The sequence below is a fragment of the Leptosomus discolor genome, chromosome 25 (assembly GCF_034619465.1).
Source record: "Leptosomus discolor isolate bLepDis1 chromosome 25, bLepDis1.hap2, whole genome shotgun sequence".
Lineage (NCBI taxonomy): Eukaryota > Metazoa > Chordata > Aves > Leptosomiformes > Leptosomidae > Leptosomus > Leptosomus discolor.
In genome coordinates, this window is record NC_141415.1 from 3,536,936 (window position 1) to 3,549,364 (window position 12,429).

Genomic DNA, 12,429 nt, shown 5'->3' on the forward strand with positions numbered 1-12,429 from the left:
GCTCCCTGTGCTGGATTTTGGATGTGGAAATTAAATCTTTTCAGCCTTCTTTTTTCCTCACCCAGGATAGTATCTTTTTGATAGAGGTGTGACCCACAAAATAGTTATTCAATTAATATCTTTGCTTACTATAGACCAAATGGGGCTTATTCTTGGATTTTACACATATAGAGGCACCACCACGCTTGTCGCTGCCTCCCATTTTCTCCCCCTATTCCTAAGGTCCCTCATTTTGGCCTCCACACTTTTCACCAACCATCTTCTCTTGCTCCTCTTGATGCTTCTTCAGCTGCTCCATGAGCTGCTGAAATTCCTCCTCCTTCTGCTGCTCCTCCAGCATCGTGGCATCGTTTTGTTCTGCGTAAGCCATGGCCACCACAGCGAGGATGAGGTTGATGAGGTAGAAGGAACCAAGGAATATAACCACCACGAAGAAGATCATGTACGTTTTCCCTGCTGCACGCAGAGTCTGTGGAAAGAGGAGGACAGGGCTGTCACACCACCTCGGGACAATATCGGTTTGGTGATGCTGCCAATGAAAGGTCTCACACCAGGGCACCCTCCCATTTGTGGCAGGAGTACAATATTTTGCTCCCACCTTCCCCAAGGGCTGGTTATTGACCAGTTAAACCTTCCTGCAGTCCGTGGCACTGGGTTATGACTTCTGTGAAACAGCCACAAGTCTCAGCAAACCCAGCCACACTGCTCTGTGCTATCTGGTAGCCCAAGGGCTACAAGCATGTACGGCGCTGGGACCAGTATGTCACTACAGACTCGCTTTTCTGTGACAGGGGCTGATGTCTCTCAGCCCTCAACTTCTCAGGTCTTACCCTTGGGCCAAGGGTGGTCCTTTACTAACTCTGGATCTGGGCTTAATAATTTCCAGAGGACACATGTAGCCTTTAGACATAAGCTTGCTTTTATCTAAACAGTCTCTGGACTCAGGGCCAGCTGGGATTTTATGGTGTCTGCAACTTCTCCCTAGAGGATGACTCAATGCAGGGCCCAAGGGACCTAGCTTTTCCCCCTTACCCTCTCCCGTAGCTCAAGCCAGAGCTCTACCAGCAACTCTTATAAATCCCTGGTTTCCATGGTAAATCTGACAGCGCTGCTGAAGCACACCTGGGCTTTTCCCTGGAAAATACCCTGTACTGCTCGGGTTGAGGCACTGGATGGGACCACGCTGCACCTCTGCTGATCCTGGTGAGATCCATAAACTACAGGACAAGGTCCCACAAGTTTGCAGTCAAGTGTCTTTTCACCTGCCCTAGATCAGGGGCAGCATTGAAATGAAAGGAGCACAAGGGTAAAAACTTGGTGCTTACCAGCTGGAAGAGGTTCTCCCAGAAGTCCTGAGTCATGAGGCGGAAGAGGGCCAGGAAAGCCCAGCTGAAGGTGTCGTAGCTGGTGTAGCCATAGTTTGGGTTCCTCCCCGCCTTCATGCACTGGTATCCTTCAGGGCACTTCCTACCAAAAGAGCCGTGGGGGGAGCTGGCATGAGCCCCCGCCGCTGCCCCTCCTGCAACTGCAGCGAAACGCTCCATCCCTGGAGGTGCTGAGATGCTTCAGCAGATCCCCTGCCCTGGAATGGTACCACCCCCAAGCTGATATGGTCGGGATGCCTGGGCTGATACCACCCTTAACCTGATACGGTTGGAATTCCCGGACCATTCACCCGCAGAGCCACATTCCCAGCCCCAGTCCTGTCCCATCCCAAGCATCAGTGGTCCCACAGGCTGTGCTGGCTGCCTTGTCCCCTCCCGGGGAGCCAGAGGGGTCCTCAGCTGCCAGCATGGGCTGCACTCACCCAGCATCACTGCTGTTTCCGCAGAGCAAGGCGTCAAGCGCTCCCTCCAGAAAGTAGAAATTGGCTTTGCAGTTGGGGAAAGAGCAAGACATAAAAAAAGAAAATACAAAAATTTATTTCAAATTCCTGGAAGCTCCTCGCTGTCAGGGAAATTCCCTGAATCCCAGCATTGGACACTGGGTCCTCTCTGCTGACTGGGCTATTGCATTGAACTACTTGGCGCTAGCTCAGAGAGCTCATGGCGTTCTTTCACTGACCCAACTAGGTGGCTCCCAAGCTCATAAAGAGCTTTGGAAACAGCCGGGTCGGCCAGCGTCAGGCCTCCTGAGAAGGTGGGTTAACATGTGGTCAAAGGACCAGGGCTGGTCTGTTTTGCTGGGAAAATGTACAAAACAGCAGGGCATTCCCAGGAGGACTGCTGGGGTCCCAAAAAAGCCTGGGGAAATCAGCTGCTGCTGCTCCATGGCTGTCACCTTCCTCCCGCTGCTCCCATCCCAACCAGCCCCTACCTGGTGGGGAAACCCACCCTGCTCACAGACCAGGGGTCCTTAAATCTCCTCCTTACAGCTTGGGCACAGACCCCGAGCCACAGGAGCTGCCAAGCAGCGTCACCACAGGTCACCTGCCCGCAGGGACACATGGATGAGCACTTGGAGGCACCCACCCCAGGCCATGGCAGAGGGCAGCTGGACCCCATCCTGGGCACCACCTAGCACAGCCCTTCCAGGAGCCACACAAGGATTTCTGGAGCTTCCTCAAAGCATCCCCGGCTCTGCCTGGCTTCTTGCCACCAGGCTTTTATTGAACCTATGCGGGCTCATCGAGGAGATGTCCCGCTTGTGAAACTCCAGGCGATATGGTTTTGGCCAGGCTCCAAAGGCTGTTAGCCTGAACGCATGGCCACAGGGTGCTGTTGCTATTTGCACTGCTCTGATTAGATCCTATATATTGAATTTGCACCCCCTACCAAGAAGCCTTCCTGTAAGTAACACCAGAGCTACTTGTACAGTTGGGCACAGCCGCTCAGCTGAGATGTAACTTGTCCTTCTGCTGAGCTCTGAGTGCTCTAAATGAGATGCAAAACATCCCTGTGGACCATCCCACATGGGGCAGCTTTGCCAGCCAGACTTCCTGACATTTGTACATGTTCGTGGAGTTTGAAAACCCAAACCCAAAGAACAAACAAAAAAAATCCCATGGCGCTCTTTCGGGCCAAACTTGTTTCAAAGAAGTGGTAGCAAAGTAGAAAACTTGGAGACCTGTCTGAGGACCTGTGCTGGATCTCACCTCTCCCTACTTCCCCTCCTGCTGGCTGTTGCAGCGTTGCATGCTTGCACGCAATGCTCACTGGGCACAGTGGTACTTGGGGAAGGACCCAGCTATGATGCAGCAGTGAAAGTGGGTGGGAAGTGTCATTCCTACATCCTTTCCTCTGGTTTTCCATCCAAAGTTGCATCTACTCCTGGAGCGTTTGGTCTCCCTGCTGTGATCAGCCAGGTGGAGCAGCTGTTCACCAGTGACCAGCCTGATGGGGAGTCAGTGCCCTCACTAGGAAATGGGAGAGATGGAGACATTGGATTGTCCAGGCCTTCCCATGGTGAAACCCATCTGGAGTAGTTTATCTTGCCCAGATGGACTGCGTTTTCCCTGGCAAGGAGGATTTGATCCCATCTGTCCATCCTGTGAGTACGCACAACCCCTGTTTCACCCACCGACCACATCTCGCTGCAAAGCACCTTGACAGGAAGATCCATGCAAGCAAACCACGTTGGTCTGACGTGGAGAAAGAGCGAGGAAGCTGAGGAGCAAAGCAGGGTGATGGATCAATGGAGAAAGGGTTGCATGAGCGTTTACCTTCATCATTGATGTAGGCCTCGAAATCAAAGGTGCTGTTGCTGGTGAAGTTGCTGGTGAAGTTGCTGGCGATGCCATCGGTGAAGTTGCCGTAAAGAGTTGCGTTGGTCAACGTGTCGTTGTCAAGCCCCAAGTCCCCCAGCAGGGTGTCGTTGAGGGGGGGCCACCGCACGCACTTCTGCCGGAGGTTCCCCATGAAGAGCTGGAGACCAATTAGGGCAAACACGCTCAGGCAGAAGACGGTGAGGATCATGACGTCAGAGAGCTTCTTCACCGACTGGATCAGAGCCCCAACAATTGTCTTCAGCCCTAGGGGGGAGGCATCACTACTGAGCTAATTGCTCATTTGCTAATTGTGGAGAGCGTGCTACGGTGTTCCCAAAAGGTGCTGGATCTGGTGGGGACATTTGGTTTTGCCGTGTCCAGATCTGTGCCTCATGTTGCATCCCAGCTGCCCCTATGTCCCCACACATTGCTGGGCAGTGTAAACCCTTCTCCCAAAACTGTCACCCTTGGACCACTGCCAGCCAAGCTTCCCCACACCAACCTTAACCTGGGTATCATGAACCAAAGCCCACCCCAGCCTGGCAGCTGTCAATTCCCTTTGGCTTTATGTTTTCCCCAAATGCCACAATCTGGCCAGTTTTGTCCCAAACCACTAGAGTGGAGCACTTTGCTGTGGCACATGGAAAAGCTGTTTGCCAGCCCAGCTGGAAGATGCTGAGCACTGCTCTCAGCTCCAGAAAAGCCTCTGTGGTCCAACAACCCCACATGCCGCTGTCCTGTGGGTGGTCGGGAGCCCAGATGGACCCTCCAGCGTGATCCCTTCAAGCTGGAGAAACCCCAAGGCATCTGAGTGAAGGCGACAAAGCGACATCTGCGTTAAGTGCCGGAATGAACTCATTTCTCCCCCCTGAGCATTGCCATTTCCTCTGCAGAGGAGGCTCGCCCACAGATCCTCGGTGGGCTTTTCACATGGAGGATATCATTCCCATCACTCGAGGTCTACATGGATGATGGGTGATGCCGGGACATCCCCGATGTTGATCGTAAAAGCAGCTCTGAGCACAGAGCCTTCTCATGTGGAGGCAATTCTCCAAAGACACATGATTTAGCCCTGTCATCATGCCAGTTCCCCCCCCCTCCCCAAACTATTTAGGTAAAACCCTCTTCTCCAAGGGCTTGTCTATGTTGGGAAACCGCTGAGGACAGCCGTTCTAAAACAGCTTATTTTTGCAACTGCTATTTCTGCAGAGCCTCTTGGGGGGATGTTATTCCAGAAAGCAGCAGCAGCTTACATTTTGCTAAATGCAATTTTTAGCCTGTTTGATGGAGGGAAAAAACGTTCAAATATGAACCCTAAATATCTGGATACCACAGGGACACAAGAATTTATTCACCACAAGAAATTAAAATTTTTCAGTTCAATCTCACACTTCGTCAAGGGGTCTGACCTATCATTTTTGTGAGCTTGCACTAGGTGGTACCAAACCAGGGTATTGAAATGGTATCAAATTTGGGAAACAGTCATCAGAGGTATTTGATAACGAATTCCTAACACTGCAGGCTGGATGTTTGGGGTGATGTTAAACACTCGCCGTGTGGCTCTTGTACTAATACTCATTAAATATCTCAACCCTAGCACCTGAGCAGTCAGCAGTGGGGACAAAACCGAGTTCAAGGCTCCAAGGACCAAGCAAAGTGTTATTGGTTAATTGAGCCCATAAACACAACATGAGCACAAGCCCACTTAAGGCATCTCCAAGGAGCCCTAAGAACACTACGTCTGGCTCGTCAGGGGCTTTCCCTGGCCAAACAGCAGAGCGAGCGCAGCTAATTTCAAGACATAAAATCAGCAGGACTTGATCCAAAAGCTGGATTACGTGGAAAGTTATTTCTAAGTATCAAATACCTTATTTCCTCTGTTTTCTCTTAGAGCTGTCAAAAGAACAGGGAATTGCTTTGAACTGGGGAAAAACCTGAGCTCAAGGAAAGGGAAGACATGGTGAGGAGACCCCTTCTTTAAGTCCCACCTGGTATCACGGTGATGGTTTTCAAGGCACGGAGGACGCGGAAGGTCCTGAGAGCAGAGATGTTCCCCAGGTCCACAAACTCGGTAATGTAGCTGCAGGACAGGAGAGGACAGGGCTTCAAGGGCTCTGCCAGGCACCCCCACCCCTGTTTCTCAGCCCTCCTTCCCAGGGTCCTCCCCTGGGTGCAGTGGCCAGACCTCCTGTCCTCCCCCCATCCCACCAAACTCACGCCATGGAGATGACCATGAAGTCCAGCCAATTCCACGGGTCACGCAGGAATGTGAAGTCGTCGATGCAGAAGCCTCTCGACAGTATCTTGATGAGGGACTCGAAGGTGTATATCCCAGTGAAGGTGTATCTGAAATGGGAACGGTGACTCAGGGGATGCTCACCTGCGTCCAAGGGCCAGCTCAGGATGAGGTTTTGTTCACCCCTGTCAGCGGGGCCATCTTGGGGAGCTGAGTTTGGGGGCTCACAGTCACGGGCTGCTGGGTTCTTGGGGTTCTTCAGCACTGGGGGAGATTTTCACCTCATAAGGCAAGTTGGGACATCTTGAGGTACCAAACCCTTTGGTGACTATCCTGCAACACCCCGGATCCCTGCTGATGTCCCAACACTGTAAAACCCTGCTGAGACCTGATTGTGCAGAACCACAATAGAAAATGCTGGGTTTCCCTCTTCTTGCCTGGGACAGGTTGTCCATGCTCCTTGGACTGGTGGATCTGCTCAGCCTCTCCAGACTATCACCACTGACCCAACTCAACCTGCTCTGCAATGGCCTCCTGTCACAGGGACACCACCAGATTTGGGCAGCTGTGAAACACTCCCGCTCTTTGCAATGCCTAATGCAGAGTGGGGACATCCCTTCTGAGAACAAGAGGGTCACCAGCAACTCCCAGTGACACCTCTCCTCCTCTGAAGGGTGCCTGGATCCCAACACCCCTCTCTCAGCCTTGGTCCTGTCCCTCCTGAGGATGGCCAAGCTGGAATAACCCCTGTGGCTGGAGGCTGTCGCAGGAGGCAGGGACTTACTCCACGTTCTTGGACCACGCCGGGGGGTTGCTCATCGTCATAAACACACAGTTGGTTAAAATCGTGATCATGATGAACATGCTGAATAATTTAAAACCTGGTCAAGGAGAAATGCTGTGGCTGCTGCCTAGATTCCCCTGTTCACACAGCTGTGAAGACAAGCACCCCTACTTCTCTTGTCCTGGCTCCCACCTTGGTCCCATGCGCTGACCTGCTTCTCCTGCAGCTCCCTCCCAGCTCAGTCCTGTGCTCACACTGTCCCCTTAGTCCTTCTGCTCCCATGCATGGTCTCAGCCCCTGCCCCTCTTTCTGCTCCCCTCCCCATCTTCATGGTGCTGGCTTGCCTCCCTTCTTGTGCCCTGTGCTCCTCCCTCTCCATCACCCCAAGATACAGCTTTCCCCACTTGTCTGATCCCTCTGCTGCAAACACCCTCTTTTTCCTCCTACCTCCTGGCCACCAACCCCTGCTGCCACCAGAGCTCTGCTGGGATCACTTTCCACCCATCCTAGTGCCTGTCTTGCTCTTGGGGTCCTTTCCTGTCTTTCCATCTCTGCTTGTCTCACACCAAAATCCCCAGCACTGCCCAAGTTGCCTTCTTCCCTGTACCTCAATGTCCTGGTTCTTCTGCCTTCCCTCTCCCAAAGCATCCTTTGAGCTCCCCAATTCACCCACTTCCCAGATAAGACAGGATCCCCTGACCTGTAAACATTTCCCTTCCAAGTCTCTCCAGACCTCAGAGACCTTGAACCTCTTCCTAGGAAGCTCCATCACTTAGCTTTCTTCCCTTCTCCAACCATGACTGAGCTCTTGGTGCCACCAAGGTGCCCATAGCCTTCAAGCACCCACTCCTTGGGAAGGCACCAAAGCACTGGGATGGCTGGGCGGTGGGACTGGGGGCCAGTCTAGGAGATTTGCCCACCGCACCATCATGAAACACTTCTCTCAGCCCTCTCCCAGGGCTGTTTGCTCTCTGAGCATCAGGGTTTGACCTGGCAGTGCAGCAGCATCACAGAGGACAAGGATATGAATGGATAAGCACTTTGATGGCTCCTCTGCGGATGGGGTGGAAGGGCCCCAGCAGGTAGAGGGCAGGGGTCGCCGAGAAGCGGAAGATAGACTTCCCTTTGTTGAGGACTATGAATGTCTGTGGAGAAAAGAGAGGAGGGACATGGGTTAGCCCTTCTGCAGACCCCTGAAATACCCACGGATCATGTGCTGCCATTAGAGGTGAGACCTCTGTGCGTGCTTTGGATCTCCAAAGGCTTTGCCAAGGAAGAGGAGAAGCACCCACAGCTTGGATCACCAAGGCAGGCTCAGATGACCCTGGGGCATGGTGGAAAGAAGAACTTTGGTCTTTTTCTGGGACTTACATCTAATGCCAGGTCCACGCGTGGGCTAAGCTTTGCCCCTCACCTTCTTATCCTTGTAGAAAGGGTCCAGGTCCTCCAAGGGGGTCCCAATGAGCTCCAGCGGTGGGTCGCCATAGATGAGAGGCAGGTTCTTGCCGGCTTCCAGGTCGCTGCTGGGCTTGATCTCCTCTTCCTCGGGCAGCTCCACCTGCTGCCGCTTTACCTTGAGCGCCTGTGCCTCAGCAATGCGCTGCTCGATGGCAGCCAGCGAGGCGGGGGTGAAGGGGCGGAGGTTCTCGGGGCCTGGGATGTGCGGCAGGCCAGCCATCCTCTCATTCTGCTTCTAGGATGCCCGCGCCCAGCCTGCTGGGGAGAGGGGGGCTGAGAAGGTCACGTCAGCTGGTGCCATCTCAGGGCATTTTTTGCTCAGCCCTTGAAGGCAGGTGATGGCAGGATCTCGGTGAGGTTTTGCAAACCGGTTTATTACAGAAATATTGAACTTGCAAGAAAGATGGTTATGCACAGAGCGCTTGCAGATGGAGCACCCCATGTGGTCCTTCTCCTCCCAGAGGCCCCATTCAGCCCCCAATCAAAAAGCACCATCGGGTTGAGCACCGTATGCGCTGAGCAGTTGGTGTCCCTGGCACCAGCTGGCTGTTGCTAGACATGCAATTTCACTACCTAGACAGGGCTGTTCAATAAAACAAAATACCTTTGGCATCAGCGGCACCACCCCAGCTGTCTCCCCTTTGCAATATGCCACAAGGCATCCGCAGCTTTCCTCCTGCACCTTGTGCATGCAATGTGCCCAAAGCAAGAGGTTCCTGAGCTCGATCCTGCAGGGTAAGTGGCCGTTTGGCGGCACCCATCCATAGGAAACAGGAGTAACCTGCATGGCTGGAAGGCTCTGCTCCTGAGAGGAAGGGGTTAAAGTCTTATCTTGAACTAAAAAGCAAGCAATAATGGCACTTTCTAATGTTACAGAGATCAGGATGACTCCCCAGACAGGAATAGGATGGGCCATTTGGGAGAGATAAGGGTGGCTCCGCTGAGCAGCAGAACAACAAAAAGGGTTGGAGAGAGAAAACCAGGGATGAGGTGGGAGGTTGCACCCGAAGAAACAGGCTGCTGTGCCCTGAGCGAGGCTGAAACACTTGGCAAAGGCTTCCTAGGCACGAGAAAGGTTCTGGCTTTGAATCCCCTTGCCTTGATACCTGTTTGACCCATAAACACCAGCTTTTGTCAGAGCTAAGCCAAATATACCATAGCTCTCAGTCCTGCTTTGCAGGGATACTGTGATAGATGCACCTCTGTGCCTCACCCGCGCCAAAGTGAGCATCCTACTGGCAAGCAGCGACTCCTCCATGTGCCAAAACTTTACGCAATGCTGCTGAGCACCTGCCCCCTGAAAAAGCTTTAGGATCAATACTCCTCACAGCCCCAGCCCTGCCATGCTGAGAGCTGGAAACCTTCAACCCTTTGTAATTGAGGAGAACTGGACATTTATAGCCCTGATGGGAAGAGAGACTCTGGGTGCATAATTGTATCGACGCGTTCCTATGGTGATTATAAAACCAAGTGATAAAAGGAGGTATTGATTTCGAGCGGCGCAGGATAACGGCGTTGTAGAAACCACCACATTCCCTCACTATCGCTGCTGAACTGTGCAAAATGGATCTTCCTCTGCCAAGGGCAGGCAATTCCTACTGCAGCCCAGCATTGTGGGGGTATTACTGCTCACCCCCCATCACATCCAGCCCCAGGGGTGAAGCAGGGACTGACCCCTGGCTGCAACATCTCTTGGGCAGAGACCGCCTTCATCACAGTGTTTGAACAGCCCGTTTGCATCTGCAGCACCAGGGCTTTGATGCACGTTCAAAATGCAGCTGGTGGGAGGATGGGAGCAATTTGCTTTTGGAACAGGGCAACCTTAATTAAAAAAATCAAGTGGTAAACCAACCAATTTTTGTATTTAAACCTGTTTTAGAAAAGGGAGAGTTTTGCCCTTGCTGAACGGAGTCATCTAATAGGATAAACCGAGTCACATCACTGCAAAGTGGAGTCCAGCACTGACTACAACCCAGCTTGTGGCCCCAACTGCTACAAAACAGAGAGCCCAGAGCAGCTACCCCAGAGGCGCACAGCGCCATCTCACCCCAGGCCCACTGGACCCCAAAGGTGGGACCTTATCAAAGCAACGAAAAAGGCAATCTTTGCTGACACACGTCTCTGCGAGGGGACAGTGCCCACAGCAGCGGGTCAGCAGGGTACCACTGCGCCTTCTTCTCACTAGTTATTCTGGATTTACACCCATTTCACACTCCACTTGAGCAGCTCTGGAAACCCGCCCTTTGCATTCCCTTGATACCAGTGGCCTCAAAGCTCAAGCCAAAATCATGGGACCGTGCCTGGCTCCATCGCCCTGAGTCCCACCAGGAATGCACTGATGCATGCTCAAGCAGGACCCACAGCATCCATGTGGGGACTAACCCACCCCCATCTCCTGGGGAGTCCAAAGACACAGGAACTTGTTCGATTAGGAAGACTCAATTTCCCTGGAAATTGGGTTCTGCAGAGCTGTTGGGGCAAGCTTGTGTTATGGGCCACACCAGCGCTGCGCAGGGCTCCAGCCCCGACAGCAGCACGCTGCTGTGCAAGGCTTCGGTGCACGGGGTGCTGTGTGGTCCACATCTTCCCTGGAGCCTCCTGCTGGGTGCTGCCCCTCCAAACCCCCGTCCCCGCTCACGGTGCCCAGCCTGCTGTCCCGGTGCCTTCAGCTGCCACCAGCGATCACCGCAGGAGTCAGGTTTCTGCAGCCCCATGACTCTGCTCATTCCTCCTCCAGCAGGAGCGAGGGCAGGAGGGGAGCTTGAGCAAGCAGCACCGGTTTTGCTTTCAGCCCGTGCCTCCTCTTCCTCTCGCTGGGCTGAAGCCACCGTGGCGTGCCACGGTGATCCAGCTGCTGATGGAGCAGCCCCTGGCAGCACCAGGCACGGGGCTTGCAGCCACAGGGGGAGGTGCCGGGGATGGGCAGCTCTGCCCAAGGATGCTGCCCTGGGCATGGAAATGCTTTATGGCCTTTTGGGGGCTTTTGCAGCATCTGGTCCTGCTCTGACCCCTTTGTGGCCACCCAGAGACGACCCCAGGGAGCAGGATCAGGACATAAGCCTGTGTCCAGCATACCACAGCCCTGGAGCCATCAGCATCTCTGGTTGATCGCCGCTTCCCGAAAGCGAAGGGGACAAGAGCCAAAGGCAGGCTCTGTGGGGGGCTCAGCCCAGCACCACCTCTCCCCCAGTGAGCCCAGTTCTCATACCAGCGCGTGTGGGAGACAAAGCGTGCAGTACACAGCCGGGTCCCACCACCCCAAATGTAGCGGCTCACCCTGGGACCAGACACCCCCAGCCGCTGGGATGGGGTGAACAGCCCCTCTGCTCCCAGCCTGGCGCATCCTGGCACATTTACAGCGGCCGCTATAAATAACTGGGATCAAACTCTTTGCGCCTCCGATAGGTAAAAGCAGTTCGGGTGCACAACAGGTGCCGCGCCGGGCACGAGTCGCCCCCAGTGGCTCTGCCCCAGCTCTCCCCAGGATCTGGGTCCCCCCCAAGTCCCTCATTAAAGGCAGACTCTTGCCCCACTGGCTTTCTTGCTAAGAAAATTTAAGACGTTTAAAATGTCTCTACAAAGCTCTGATCTGCTATTTATTGCCTTCTTAAATATCGGACTTCCAGCTAAGCTGGATAACTCCTTTGTGCTGTGACACACGTGAGCTGTTGCTTTTGGACACGCTGCCCACGTCCAACACCATGGCACACCGTGGATGCGTATCTCACCCCCCAGTTCAGCATCAGCAGTTACCACCAGCAGGCAACTGGGAGCAGCTTGCTGATGAGGAGCACATGGCCTTCCCTCTGATAGAAAACCAGTTTCCTCAGATATTTTTGCTTCTCTGAGGCCATACAAATGAATCAGCCTCCAAAATAACAGGAGTGGTTTGGAACCTACCAGAGATGCTGCGTAATAGGTTCTGTATAATCAGGACAGACAGAAGGGTGACAGGGTCCAGTCTGGGACTGCTTGTGAGCCACCCTGTCCTGAACTGACACTTCATCCTTGCACAGAAAATAACCTCCCGTGGGCTGAGGAAGAGGGGGAAGGACTTTCTCATCTGCTGTGTGCAGGCATGTGGGGTACACAGGGGGGCCAGGATCCTCCCTGCATCCTGCTGAGCCATGCGGGTGCTGGGCTCAGCTCATCATCCAGGCTCCAGGGCTCTGCTCCTCCCTTCCTAGCAGAGCATCTGCAAAAGCAGAGTCCCCCAAGCCTTTGGTTAACCCCAGCCTGGTAAGC

General features: G+C 53.7%; 1 protein-coding gene across 1 annotated transcript in view; it reads right to left on the reverse strand.

Moving 5' to 3' along the window:
- The window catches only part of SCN4A (sodium voltage-gated channel alpha subunit 4), a 32,297-nt gene extending 23,893 nt beyond the window's left edge, over positions 1–8,404 (reverse strand). Inside the window, exons 1-9 of the mRNA XM_086478086.1 lie at positions 8,141–8,404; positions 7,745–7,871; positions 6,727–6,823; positions 5,924–6,052; positions 5,695–5,786; positions 3,662–3,970; positions 1,808–1,871; positions 1,326–1,467; positions 257–469 (exon numbers count right to left, since the gene is read on the reverse strand). Of these exons, the coding sequence (XP_086334212.1) occupies positions 257–469; positions 1,326–1,467; positions 1,808–1,871; positions 3,662–3,970; positions 5,695–5,786; positions 5,924–6,052; positions 6,727–6,823; positions 7,745–7,871; positions 8,141–8,404 (1,437 nt within the window). The remainder of the gene's footprint in view (positions 1–256; positions 470–1,325; positions 1,468–1,807; positions 1,872–3,661; positions 3,971–5,694; positions 5,787–5,923; positions 6,053–6,726; positions 6,824–7,744; positions 7,872–8,140) is intronic.
- Positions 8,405–12,429: the final 4,025 nt, after the last annotated feature.